Genomic DNA, 14771 nt, shown 5'->3' with positions numbered 1-14771 from the left:
TTTATACATGTCTTCATGCATAACTGCAGACATTCAATATCCAGTTTTTTTTCTTGTCACTTATAGCATCTGTCTCCAATCAGTATGAGTAGTGAAAAATAAGCTATTAATTATTGTGTTAAGCATTTCGTCCACAGTTCTAACAGGAGCTGTTTTGAGTTGAGTGTTCTTATTTAATTTTTCTTTGAATTCACCTCAGACATGCAGCAATGGTGGGAGGGAGCATTCGTCTGCATTCTGTTAACATTGAGAAAATAGACATCTGACGAACAGCTGCAGGCTATATTTATCTCCCACTTGTAAATTGATCTGATAGCTTGTGTAGAATCAGACCTTTCCTTCCCCATTCACAGGGTTAAAAATTGGAGATAAGTGGATTTATTTGCTTCAAAAGCCAACCATTTTGAGTGTACATTTTGTAGACCGGTTCTCCCACTTGCCACAATATTGTCAATCCGTTGTTTTATCATTTCCAATTTTACCTGGAATGTGGGGTGTGAAAGTCATAGAGATCAGCATCATTTGTGGTGAAAATACAGTTATGTCTGTATAAGGTAAATTTCCTGGTTAAGTAAATGTAAGTAAAAACCCAATTTGATCTAGTAACTGTAATATCATTCATTATAATTTAAGAACCGGTAAGATTCCTTTAAAATAAGCTGTCAAATTAATGGTACAAAGAGTACCATTACTGAGAGAAACACTGTCCTTAGAAATGTTTATAGCTAGCTGGCTTTCGAAACAATTATTTCAAAGCTTTTTCCCACAAGTACAAACAAGTAAGAACAGTGCTAAGAAAGCATTACTTGTACAGGCAGTCCCTGAGTTGTGAGTAGGTTCCGTTCTGCAGACCATCACAAGTCAATTTGTATGCTAGTCGGAACACAATGCAGGACAATATAAAGAAGCTGTTTGTAAGTATAGGCAAAGTTCATGTTGGATCTGTAAAACTTACACCTCTGTATAAGTTTGCATTTGTACATATGAGCATTTCGAAGTCAGACATTTGTAAAAGGGGGACCCCCACGAAGGAGTCTATTCAGTACATCATCTTTAAAAGAGGGTTTTAAATGAGGGTTTTTGACAGAGTAAATAAAGGAAAAACTGTTCTCAATAGCTGGTGAGTCCGTTGCCAGAGCACTTCGTTTGAATAACAGTTTTCTACAGCAAGTTATGATCTGAAACAGACTACTTGGCGGAGCAGATTCAATAGTTAACTTTGAAATGAGAATTTCATACATACTTGAAAATAAAACTGAATTGCAGGGTTTTGAGGAAAGTACTGCAGAGTGGGCTTCATTGAATCTACTGTCTACAACATAGGCGTATGGCAGAATTTCTTCACTTGCCTGAATGAATGCAGCTCAAATAGTACATCAAAATGGTTCCCGTCTCTGTCTTAAATGGGCCACCACTTACTTTCAAACTGACCATGGCAAGTGTTTCAATACATGGAATGACTTTTTGGCACTTAAGTCTTTTTAGAATATTTACTTAGACAGCAAGCTGCACTGTTCATTTCAAGTATAAAATTCTGAGCATGTCCCATCATCAAGTCATTTGGCTTAATCATTAGGTAGGGATAATTCAATCTAAAGGAATCATTGAATCACCTGGCAAAAGGCGTAGGAACAGTAATAGGACATTTGTCCCCACAAGCCTATCCCACCACTAAACAAGATCATGGCAGACCTCCCCTGGCTTCAAGTTCTCTTTTGTGCCAGCTCCTCATATTTCAAAAATTAATCTACCCCCTCTTTAAATTCTTCCAGTCATCTAGTCTACATAACTCAGAGTGATAGAGAATTCTAGATATTCAGTACCTTCTGAAAAAAGAAATTGCAATTACAGATAACTGTCTATGTAACCTCCTGTCAGCATGTTATGTACTGCACTGCACATGGCAGTTAGTCATATGGTTTACATCCTTACACTTGGCTAATTAATATATCAGAGCTGAAAATGTGTTGCTGGAAAGGCGCAGCAGGTCAGGCAGCATCCAAGGAGCAGGAGAATCGACGTTTCGGGCATGAGCCATTCTTCAGGAATGAGGAAGGTGTGCCCAGCAGGCTAAGATAAAAGATAGGGAGGAGGGACTTGGGGGAGGGGCGTTGGAAATGCGACAGGTGGAAGGAGGTAAAGATGAGGGTGATAGGCCGGAGTGGGGGCGGAGAGGTCAGGAAGAAGATTGCAGGTTAGGAAGGTGGTGCTGAGTTCGAGGGTTGGGACTGAGACAAGGTGGGGGGGAGGGGAAATGAGGAAACTGGAGAAATCTGAGTTCATCCCTTGTGGTTGGAGGGTTCCTAGGCAGAAGATGAGGTGCTCTTCCTCCAGCCGTCGTGTTGCTATGGTCTGGCGATGGAGGAGTCCAAGGACCTGCATATCCTTGGTGGAGTGGGAGGGGGAGTTGAAGTGTTGAGCCATGGGGTGGTTGGGTTGGTTGGTCCGGGTGTCCCAGAGGTGTTCTCTGAAACGTTCCGCAAGTAGGCGGCCTGTCTCCCCATTATAGAGGAGGCCACATCGGGTGCAGCGGATGCAATAAATGATGTGTGTGGAGGTGCAGGTGAATTTGTGGCGGATATGGAAGTATCCCTTGGGGCCTTGGAGGGAAGTGAGGGGGGAGGTGTGGGCGCACGTTTTGCATTTCTTGTGGTTGCAGGGGAAGGTGCCGGGAGTGGAGGTTGGGTTGGTGGGGGGTGTGGACCTGACGAGGGAGTCACGGAGGGAGTGGTCTTTTCGGAAGGCTGATAGGGGAGGGGAGGGTCCGTTTGGAGGTGGCGGAAATGACAATGGATGATATGATGTAAATGGAGGTTGGTGGGGTGGTAGGTGAGGACCAGTGGGGTTCTGTCCTGGTGGCGGTTGGAGGGGCGGGGCTCAAGGGCGGAGGTGCGGGAAGTGGAGGAGATGCAGTGGAAAGCATCGTCAATCACGTCTGGGGGGGAAATTGCGGTCTTTGAAGAAGGAGGCCATCTGGGTTGTACAGTTGGAACTGGTCCTCCTGGGAGCAGATGCGGCAGAGACGAAGGAATTAGGAATATGTGATGGCGTTTTTACAGGGGGCAGGATGGGAGGAGGTGTAGTGTAGGTAGCTGTGGGAGTCGGTCGGTTTATAGTAAACGTCCGTGTTGAGTCGGTCGTCCGAGATAGAAATGGAGAGGTCTAGGAAGGGGAGGGAGGAGTCTGAGGCGGTCCAGGTAAATTTGAGGTCGGGGTGGAAGGTGTTGGTAAAATGAATGAACTGTTCAACCTCCTCATGGGAGCATGAGGCAGCCCCAATACAGTCATCGATGTAACGGAGGAAAAGGTGGGAGGTGGGGCCAGTGTAGCTGCGGAAGATGGACTGTTCCACATATCCTACGAAGAGGCAGGCATAGCTGGGGCCCATGCGAGTGCCCATGGCTACTCCTTTGGTTTGGAGGAAGTGGGAGGAGTGGAAAGAGAAGTTGTTCAGAGTGAGGACCAGTTCAGTCAGTCGAAGGAGGGTGTCAGTGGAAGGGTACTGGTAGGTACGGCGGGAAAGAAAGAAGCGGAGGGCTTTGAGTCCTTCGTGATGGGGGATGGAGGTGTACAGGGACTGGATGTCCATGGTGAAGATAAGGTGTTGGGGGCCGGGGAAGCGAAAATCATGGAGGAGGTGGAGGGCGTGTGTGGTGTCCCGAACGTAGGTGAGGAGTTCTTGGACTAAGGGGGACAGGACCGTGTCGAGGTATGCAACGATGAGTTCAGTGGGGCAGGAGCAGGCTGAGACAATGGGTCGGCCGGGGCAGTCAGGTTTTCCAACCAGCCTGCGAGCTGAAATCCTTCTTTGGTGAACCACTCTGGTAAATCTCTGTACCCTCCCAAGGATACTGCATTCTTTCAGTTAAATTTACCACAATGAAGATAATCTGTTAAAGCTCAGAGAAAATTCATTGCTGATTTTTTCACTCCCGGATATGAGTAATGAATTCTTGGACGTTTTATCGTTTGCCACTCACTCTCTAATCCCTAGCATTACAAATGAAAATGAAACTTTCACTGTGTGAGTAAGACAATGTGCATGATGAGGTGTAGATTTTACTCATCTATATCAGGCACAATGGAAAATCTAAGTGTAAGTCAGTTATTTTATTCCAGAGTAAATTTCATAAATGCTGCATATGTCCTGAAGTTACCTGCATTCCCAGCAGGATTTCTTTTTGCTTTCTTACTCTCTCTCTCTCTCTCCACCACAGGAATGCTCAATAGGGCATACATTAGCATTTTTCTATGTCTTCCTAAAATGATGATTTATTTGATGAAATTTTTAGAAAACCTCTTTCAGTTTTGTTCCTATAAAGCTAATTTCAATATATAGGAGGAATTATGTACGAAAGACTTAGCACAGCACCTCAGAATTGAGATGCTGGATCAGAAACCTTATGAAGGTGGGATGTTTAATCAGAAACCCAGCTCGGCATATGGTTTGGGGTCAGGAGCTGTCTGGGAACGGAACTTAAAGGTCAGAAGGCTGAAATGAAGATGGTAGGACCGAGAATCTGAATAAAGTCAGAACATACTGAAAATTCTCAATGGAGGTCAGAAAGCATCTGTGGAAAGAGAGAAGTTATTTCATGTCGATGACCCCTCACTGTTTGATTTGGGAGGTTTGGGACCACAATGACCCAATACAGGCATTTGGCCATTCTCAAGGAATTTCCAGATAGTTTATTGAGTTGTTTAAAGAGCAGCAGCTTAGATATGATACATTAGTCAGTTAGGCAAAAAGATATTCCCATTGTCTTCTCTCAGTCTATTCTAGTTCATCTTCCATCTGACAGTTCACCCACTTTGACTCTGAGCAATTGGTGACATCCCTATTTTTGGAGTAGGACATCTACTTTGCAAATATCAATTGTTAAATTTTTTCTAGCCAATGAACACTGGACAGTTACTGTTTAACCCCCATTGCCCACCTCTGTTGTAAAGTCAGTTTTCATTTTTCTTAAGAAGAAACTGCTGCCTCACAGCGCCTGAGACCCGGGTTCAATTCCCGCCTCAGGCGACTGACTGTGTGGAGTTTGCACGTTCTCCCCGTGTCTGCGTGGGTTTCCTCCGGGTGCTCCGGTTTCCTCCCACAGTCCAAAGATGTGCAGGGTCAGGTGAATTGGCCATGCTAAATTGTCTGTAGTGTTAGGTAAGGGGTAAATGCAGGGGTATGGGTGGGTTGCGCTTCGGCGGGTCGGTGTGGACTTGTTGGGCCGAAGGGCCTGTTTCCACACTGTAATGTAATCTAAAAAAAAATCTAAAACCTTTCTGTTTTACTTGAACAACTTTGCATAACAGGCTTCACTATACTGGTATACTGAATTCATAATATTTATCTTTAACTTGTCCTTTTTTAAGAAATTGGAATTCAGTTTTAAAGGGACACCAGTTTCCAGCATCATTAGAACTGTTTCTTTGTCTCTCTCTGTTCACAGGTGCTGCCTGAGAAGCTGAGTATCCCTTGTATTTTCAGCATTCACAGGATTTTGCTGTTTGTCTGGAATGCTCCAGTATAACAGATGAAGATTTCTAACTGTCCTTGTAAAGTTAGCTGTAGGTAATAGTGAATAGTGAATGCACTGAACTGGGAATGCAAGTTAGTAGTCAGATCAGTAATCTGAGAGAATTGTTATAAAGCATATGCCAGGTACAGACAGAACAGATCGAATGAATCCTTAGAAGAGTATAAAGAAAGTAGGAGTATACTTAAGAGGGAAATCAGGAGGGCAAAACAGGAACATGAGATAGCTTTGGCAAATAGAATTAAGGAGAATCCAAAGGGTTTTTACAAATATATTAAGGACAAAAGGGTAACTAGGGAGAGAATAGGGCTCCTCAAAGATCAGCAAGGCGGCCTTTGTGTGGAGCCACAGAAAATGGGAGAGGTGCTAAATGAATATTTTGCCTCAGTATTTACTGTGGAAAAGGATATGGAAGATGTAGACTGCAGGGAAATAGATGGTGACACCTTGCAAAATGTCCAGATTACAGAGGAGGAACTGCTGGATGTCTTGAAATGGTTAAACGTGGATAAATCCCTAGGATCTGATCAGGTGTACCCAAGAACTCTGTGGGAAGCTAGAGAAGTGATTGCTGGGCCTCTTGCTGAGATCTTTCCTGAAGAAGGGCTTATGCCCGAAACGTCGATTCTCCTGTTCCCTGGATGCTGCCTGACCTGCTGCGCTTTTCCAGCAACACATTTTCAGCTCTTGCTGAGATACTTGTATCATCGATAGTCACAGGTGAGGTGCTGGAAGATTGGAGGTTGGCAAACGTGATGCCACTGTTTAAGAAGGGCGGTAAAGACAAGCCAGAGAACTATACACCAGTGAGCCTTACCTCGGTGGTGGGCAAGTTGTTGGAGGAAATCCTGAGGGACAGGATGTACATGTATTTGGAAAGGCAAGGACTGATTCGGGATAGTCAACATGTCTTTGTGCGTGGGAAATCATGTCTCACAAACTTGATTGAGTTTTTTGAAGAAGTAACAAAGAGGATTGATGAGGGCAGAGCAGCAGATGTGATCTATATGGACTTCAGTAAGGCGTTCGACAAGGTTCCCCATGGGAGACTGATTAGCAAGGTTAGATCTCATGGAATACAGGGAGAACTAGCCATTTGGATACAGAACTGGCTCAAAGGTAGAAGACAGAGGGTGGTGGTGGAGGGTTGTTATTCACACTGGAGGCCTGTGATCAGTGGAGTGCCACAAGGATCGGTGCTGGGTCCTCTACGTTTTTTCATTTACATAAATGATTTGGATGTGAGCATAAGAGGTACAGTTAGTAAATTTGCTGATGACACCAAAATTGGAGGTGTAGTGGACAGCGAAGAAGGTTACCTCAGATTACAACAGGATCTGGGCCAGATGGGCCAATGGGCTGAGACGTGGCAGATGGAGTTTAATTCAGATAAATGCGAGGTGCTGCATTTTGGGAAAGCAAATCTTAGCAGATCTTATACACTTAATGGTAAGGGCCTCTGGAGTGTTGCTGAACAAAGAGATCTTGGGGTGCAGGTTGATATCTCCTTGAAAGTGGAGTCGCAGGTAGATAGGATAGTGAAGGCGGCGTTTGGTATGCTTTCCTTTATTGGGGTCTGAATATTGAGTACAGGAGTTGGGAGGTCATGTTGCGGCTGTACAGGACATTGGTTAGGCGGCTGTTGGAATACTGCGTGCAATTCTGGTCCCCTTCCTATCAGAAAGATGTTGTGAAACTTGAAAGGGTTCAGAAAAGATTTCCAAGGATGTTGCCAGGGTTGGAGGATTTGAGCTATAGGGAGAGGCTGAACAGGCTGGGACTGTTTTCCGTGGAGTGTCGGAGGCTGAGGTGTGACCTTATAGAGGTTGACAAAATTACGAGGGGCATGGATAGGGTAAATAGACAAAGTCTTTTCCCTGGGGTCGGGGAGTCCAGAACTAGAGGGCGTAGGTTTATGGTGACAGGGGAAAGATATAAAAGAGACCCAGGGTGCAACTTTTTTACACATAGGATAGTATGTGTATGGAATGAGCTGCCAGAGGAAGTGGTGGAGGCTGATACAATTGCAACATTTAAAAGGCATTTGGATGGATATATGAATAGGAAGGGTTTGGAGGGATATGGGCCGGGTGCTGGCAGGTGGGACTAGATTGGGTTGGGATATCTGGTCGACATGGACGATTTGGACTGAAGGGTCTGTTTCAATGCTGTACATCTCTATGACTCTGTAAGTCGCATTGATCGTGCAGAACTTGCTACCCTGAGGTGTAGTTGAGGCAAACAACATAGATCCATTTAAGGGAAAATTAGCTAACATGGAAAAATGGAATGAAAGGATAAGTTGACACAAGAAAATGGAAATAGGATGGAAGGATGCATTTGTTAAATGTAGAATCAGGCATAGACCAGTTTAGCAAAATTCGTTGTTTTTGTGCTATCATTTCTATGTGATCAGAGTTCCCATTCCTGTGCAATTCAGTACAGTCCATTTTTGGCACTAGTATCATTGTGCTTTAGTTTCAATTCAATGGATCTCTCTGTTGGCTGGATTTACAACATAGAGATTAAAATTTAATAATATCTTCTTATTCTTTGGCAGTTTCTCAGCATTATGGATGACATGATTTCACTCCAATTCAGTGTGTTTTGAAATGTTTAATAAGTCCAATGCATGATCTGCAGACTCTTGTCACATTTAGGGCAGGTGATGCTTGTTGGAAGTTTGTGTACTTTCTGATGCCTCCAAATTCATAACACATTCATATAATGGCTGACATTTCCTTCTCCCAAAATGCTTCATTGCTATTTTTCATACTTTCTGACAAACATTTCAGCTATTCTGAGAACAGCAAGACTTATGAAACAATCACAAAAGACATGCACAGAAATCCAAACCACTTTGAGACTCAAACTCAACCAGAAGTTGATCGCATTGTTGCTTTGTTATACGGAAACGGGATATTGCTGAAAAGAGAGACATGAGTCTTTTGTCCTAATGAGTGTAAGACAAAATGCAAGAATACAAAATTTCCAATGGGCACAAGGTTGGTTAGTCCAACTCTGATTTCCGGAATGCATTCCTCTGGAGAAAGCAATGGGGGATTTATAATCTCCTTCAGGCTCCAGGTAGTTCAAAAACAATTATAAGATTTGCATATATTCCGTTTGTTTGCAGGGAACAAGTTACTTTGTATGAATATGTCACTTCCAACATGAGGCATCTTACGAGCTCAACTGATTATCTTGAATTGGTTATGATGGTAGTTGTTAACACACTCGGGATTGTTCCACAAATATTGCTCAAACATGGAGTCCTATTTAACAAGATGTTGATTTTGGGTTCAAACAAATGAAGGATTTAATCAGCCCACCACTTTGATGTATGGTTGATGTAGCTGGTAGCCTATTGTGAACAATGCCACTTGTTGGGTATGTCAGTGCCAAACAGGGTGCTGTCATTAGTCTGAATCGTCATTCTGCTTACCATACAACTGAGCAACAAAGTGCATCAATTTTAGTGCTGATTTCAACCAATTTAAGATAATCAGTAGAGAGCTCATAACATGTTTCATGAACATTTGCAAGGGGCAACACATTCATACAAAGGAAAACAATTTCTGTGAACAACTGTTCAAAGTTTACAACTTTTTCTCAGGATTGCAGTATCGAGGACTAGAGGGCATCAGTTTAAGGTAAAGACTAAAGGGGCAATCTTTTTACACAGAGGGTGGTATGCATGTGGAATGAGCTGCCAGCAGAAGTGGTTGAGGCAGGTACATTAACAACATTTAAAAGACATTTGGGCCAAGACATGGATAGGACAGGATATGGGCCATGTGCAGGGAAATGAGGGTTAGCGTGGATGGACAGTTTGGTCAGCACTGAAAATCGCTAAAGTGACACCACTATTTAGGAAGAAATCCATTATAAAGGATGAGATTTCTGAATATTTGGAAGTGTATGGTAAAATAGGGCAAAGTCAGCATGGTTTCATCAAGGGGAGTTCATGCCTGACAAATCTGCTAGAATTCTTAGAGGAAGTAACGAGCAGGTTAGACAAGGAGAGCCAATGGATGTTGGATTTCAAGAAGGCCTTTGACAAGGTGCCACATAGGTGGCTACTGAGTAAGATAAGGGACCATGGTATCTGAGGCGAAGGGCTAATATCGATAGAAGCTTAGCTGTCTGGCAGGAAGCGAAAAGTGGGGATAAAAGGGTCCTACTCAAGACGGGAACCAGTGGCAAGTGGTGTTTTGCAATGCTCAGTGTTGGAGCCACATCTTTTCACTTTATACATTAATGATCTAAATGAAGGAAGTCAGGGCATTCTACCTAAATTCGCAAATGATACAAAGATAGGTATAGGGACAGGTAGCATTAAGGAGGCGGGGATGCTGCAGAAGGATTTGGACTGGTGAGGAGAGCGGGCAAAGAAGTAGCAGATGGAGTACAGTTTTGGAAAGTGTGAGGTCATGCACTTTGGTAGGAAGAATAGCGGCATGGACTATTTTCTAAATGGGAAGAAAATTCAGAAGTCTGAAGTGCAAAGAGACCTAATCTAGGATTCTCTTAAGGTAAACTTTCAGGTTGAGTCATTTGTTAGGAAAGCAGATACAATTTGATTACTTACAGTGTGGAAACAGGCCCTTCGGCCCAACAAGTCCACACCGACCCGCCACCCACCCAGACCCACTCCCCTAAACCTAATACTATGGGCAACTTTTTTAGCATGGCCAATTCACCTAACCTGCACATTTTTGGACTGTGGGAGGAAACCAGAGCACCTGGAGGAAACCCATGTAGACACGGGGAGAATGTGCCAACTCCACACAGTCGCCAGAGGCAGGAATTGAACCCGGGTCTCTGACGCTGTGAGGCAGCAGTGCTAACCACTGTGCCACCGTGCCGCCCACAATGATGACATTTATTTTGACAGGACTTGAATATAAAAGCAGGGATGTAAATCTGAGGCTCTATAAAGCTGTGGTCAGACCACATTTGGAGTATTGTGTGCAGTTTTGGGCCCCCATATCTCAGGACGGATGTACTGGCCCTGGAGCATGTTTAGAGGAGGTTTACGAGAATGGTCCCAGGAATGAAAAGCTTAACATATGAGGAATGTGTGAGGACTTTGGGTTTATACTTGATGGAGATTAGAAGGATGAGGAGGGATCTAATTGAAACATATACAGTACTGAATGGCCTAGACATTCAGATGTTGGGAAGACGTTTCCATTGGTAGGAGAGACTAGGACCCAAGGGCATAGCCTTAGAGTAAAAGGAAGATCTTTTAGAATGGAGATAAGGAGTAACTTCTTCAACCAGAGAATGGTGAATCCATGGAATTTACTGCCACAGAAGGCTGTGGAGGCCAGGTCATTGGGTATATTTAAGACTCAGATTGACAGGTTCTTGAGTATTAAGGGGATCAAAGATTACAGGGAGAAAGCAGGAGAATGGGGATGAGAAACTTGTCAGCCATGATTGAATGGCGGAGCAGACTCAATGGGCTGAATGGCCTATTTTCATCTCCTATATCTTATGGAAAGCGAATAAAGTGTTTTTTAGATTAGATTACAGTGTGGAAACAGGCCTTTCGGCCCAACAAGTCCACACCGACCCGCCGAAGCACAACGCACCCATACCCTGTTATTGTTTATTGCAAGGGGAATTGAACACGAAGGTAGGAGTTCATGTTTCATATACAGGGCACTGGTGAGACTACATCTGGGATGCTATGCACAGTACTGTAAAGATTTTCCAGACCATTGAACTGCTCGTCAGAGAGACAGGAATGTTACTGGTGGTTTTTAACTTGAGGGTCACTCCACCTCTGAGGGTGAAGTTGAAAAGGAGAGTACTTCATGGTAACCTCCACCAGTGCAGGAATTGAACTCACACTGTTGATATCGCTCTGTATTACGAATCAGCCAGCCAACTGAGCTAGCTAACACCCTTGCTAGTACAACATAGATCATCTTATTTTGAAGAAATGTGTAAGTGCATGAAAGGCAACAAATTCAGACAAACTTCAAAACACTAATACCTGGAACAGGTGGATTGTCTTATGACAAAGGCTGTATATGCCAGGTTTGTATCTGCTAGAGTTAAGAAGAGTAAGAGAAGATTTGATTTATGCATATAAGATCTGAGGGGGCTTGCCAGGGTGGATGTGAGGAGGATCCTTCCTATTGTTGGAGAATCTAGAACTAGGACTCATTGTTTAAAAGTAAGGAGATCCCCATTTAAGACAGATATAATATGAAGTTTTATTTTTATCAGAGGGTCATAAATGTTTGGAGCTCTGCTGAAAAGATGGTGGAAACAGAGTCTTAGAAATATTCAAAGGCAAGAGTGGATAGATTCTTGGTATATGAGAAGTGAAAAGCCGTAGATGTGATTATAAAGCTGAGATTACAGTCAAACTAGTAATGACCGTATTAAATGACAAAGAGGTCTGGAGGGGACAAATAGCCTACTCCTCCTGTCAACTGACATGTTGGTACAGCTCTTCATCGTTTTCTCCTGAACAGTTGACTTGCTAACAAATCAGCACCTATTTTTGTAGTATAAATGTTGTGATAAATTAAATTTTGACATTCTTGTGTTGGTTTGATGAGTGCAAGACGGCAGTAGGTCTTTTCAGTAACACTCAGTTGACCTGAGCAGAGCACCTCCTGGCGTCTGGGTCAAGCATGATGATGGCTAGGGCCCTTTGTCAGTCTGTTGTAGCACACACAATAATCTGGAAGGAACATAAGAGTATTTCCAGTTCTGAAGCAATACAAATTTATGAGTTGGTAGAGATAAAAAAGCAGGATTCTCAGGAATTAGCTCGCTGCACTTAATCTCAAAAGTAAGTAAAATAGCTGTACATCCCAGAGATCTGCTCTCCCATTAGAAAGAAATAAATGGTGATGAGCTTAACCCAAGAGTTACCACACCTCAAGCAAGGGGCGAGTTTGAGAAGGCAGATTTCATTGTATCTTCAGCCAGTGTAGAAATTGGATCTACTCTGTTGGTATCACTGCATCACTAGCCATTTGACCAACTGAGCTAACTAACCCCCCCCCCCTCTTCAAAGTACACAAGAATTGAGGAGAACCATAATTTTATGTTGAGTTATGCTGCAGGAAGTACAAATCTCAGTATGAATTATTTTAAAACGTGATTATGTTGGTATGTGTTGCAGTGCATACCAGTAAAACAATAAAATGTTTCCAACTTTAATGGCATAATAGCTGTCCATCACGATCCCAGGTTAGATGACTGGTCAGTGATGAGTTATCTGATATTAGCAGAGACAGCAGGATCTGTATTCGATTAGACTGCTGTTCATATGAATCGGACTTGGTCTGGTCACAGCTACAACCTCCAATGTTGAGAATGTCACAAATATTCAGACTGAATTTCCTTTTTAAAGTATTAATTGTTGTCTTCTAATAAACTTTAAAACTAACTTTTGTTATAAATTTTCTTCTAGTTTCTTGATGTATTTCTTTTTTTCAAATTTCAGAACTTCAGCAGTTGACATCAATGAAAAGTTTCTCCTACCCCAGTACTACCTTCACCACCTTTTTGGTAAATGAGTTACAAAACCGTCTCTACGTGGGAGCAACTAACACCATCTTTGTTCTTAATTTGACTTCAGTGACGCAGGATCCATTTATGGTAATTTCTTCAAAAACAAATCCATAATTCAAAAGTGCCTGAATGGTCAGGGATATGATCTGTTGACTGCAACTAGACATGATTTGTTCATGATTTTTTTCTGCAAGTGAGCTTTATTGTGTTTTTAGATCTATTATGAAACCAGCTGATGTTATTACTCAAGAAGTCAGGTTCCAGACTGAAATCTAGCTTGTTAGATTATATTTTGTTTTTTTTGACTTTAATGAGGATTAACTAATTACTACAAAACTCACGAAAATTTCGAATCAAAATAAGTTATGTTAGGAATATGTTGTGGTTCTGTTCGCCGAGCTGGGAATTTGTGTTGCAGACGTTTCATCCCCTGTCTAGGTGACATCCTCAGTGCTTGGGAGCCTCCTGTGAAGCGCTTCTGTGATCTTTCCTTCGGCATTTGTAGTGGTTTGAATCTGCCGCTTCCGGTTGTCAGTTCCAGCTGTCCACTGCAGTGGTCGGTATATTGGGTCCAGGTCGATGTGCTTATTGATTGAATCTGTGGAGGAGTGCCATGCCTCGAGGAATTCCCTGGCTGTTCTCTGTTTGGCTTGTCCTATAATAGTAGTGTTGTCCCAGTCGAATTCATGTCGCTTGTCATGGCATGGCACTCATCCACAGCTGGAACTGACAACCGGAAGCGGCAGATTCAAACCACTACAAATGCCGGAGGAAAGATCACAGAAGCGCTTCACAGGAGGTTCCCAAGCACTGAGGATGTCACCTAGCCAGGGGATGAAACGTCTGCAACACAAATTCCCAGCTCGGCGAACAGAACCACAACAACGAGCACCCGAGCTACAAATCTTCTCCCAAACTTTGAATATTAGGAATATATATAAAAACTATGCATCACAGATCTGCTTTTGCCTATGGGATTTATCAGAATGGCGGAGCTAAAATTTAATGATCAATGGGATTGCTTTAAGTATGTTTTAGCTACATTAAGTAGAATGTGCCAAATTTCAATTCAGACCAAGTGACAATCGAAAAGGGTGAATATACATCTAAGTAAAGGCAAGATTTTGAAATGTCTTTTCAAACTTCATCATTCTATGAACTAGGAGCAGGAGTAGTCCGCCTGGCCCTTTGAGCCTGCTCCTCTATTCAATAAGGTCATGGCTGATCTTTTTGTGGCCTCAGCTCCACTTACCCGCCCGCTCACCATAATTCTTTATTGTTCACAAAAAAATCTATCTTCACTTTAAAAATGTTTACTGAAGTAGCATCAACTATTTCACAAGGAATTCTGTCGATTTACAACCCTCTTGGTGAAGACGTTCCTTCTCAATTCAGTCCGAAATCTGCTTCCCCTAATTTTGAGGCTATGTCCTCTTGTCTGAGTTTCACCTGCCAGTGGAAACGTCCTCTCTACTACTTGGTTATCTATTCCCTCATTCCTCTATTTCCTCATTCTCCTAAATTCCAATGAATATAAACCAGTCTACTCAATCTCTCCTATAAGCCAGCCCCCTCAACTCCGAATCCACTGAGTGAACCTCCTCTGCACCCCCTCTAATGCCAGTACATCTTTTCTCAAGTAAGGGGATCAAAACACCAGGTGTGGCCTCACCAGCACCCTATACAGCTGCAACA

At 43.0% G+C, this 14771-nt stretch overlaps 1 protein-coding gene across 1 annotated transcript in view; it reads left to right on the top strand.

Moving 5' to 3' along the window:
* LOC122550633 (semaphorin-4F) overlaps window positions 1-14771 on the top strand; it is a 243093-nt gene that overhangs the window by 69374 nt on the left and 158948 nt on the right. The window contains exon 2 of the mRNA XM_043691726.2: window positions 13009-13163. Coding sequence (XP_043547661.1) covers window positions 13009-13163 — 155 coding nt within the window. The remainder of the gene's footprint in view (window positions 1-13008; window positions 13164-14771) is intronic.

Source organism: Chiloscyllium plagiosum, unplaced genomic scaffold (genome assembly GCF_037043375.1).
Source record: "Chiloscyllium plagiosum isolate Xiang-an unplaced genomic scaffold, Cpla_swu_hap1 HiC_scaffold_1, whole genome shotgun sequence".
NCBI classification, from domain to species: domain Eukaryota; kingdom Metazoa; phylum Chordata; class Chondrichthyes; order Orectolobiformes; family Hemiscylliidae; genus Chiloscyllium; species Chiloscyllium plagiosum.
The sequence above is the reverse complement of the archived record's forward strand: the minus strand, read 5'-3'. Positions and strand labels throughout refer to the sequence as shown.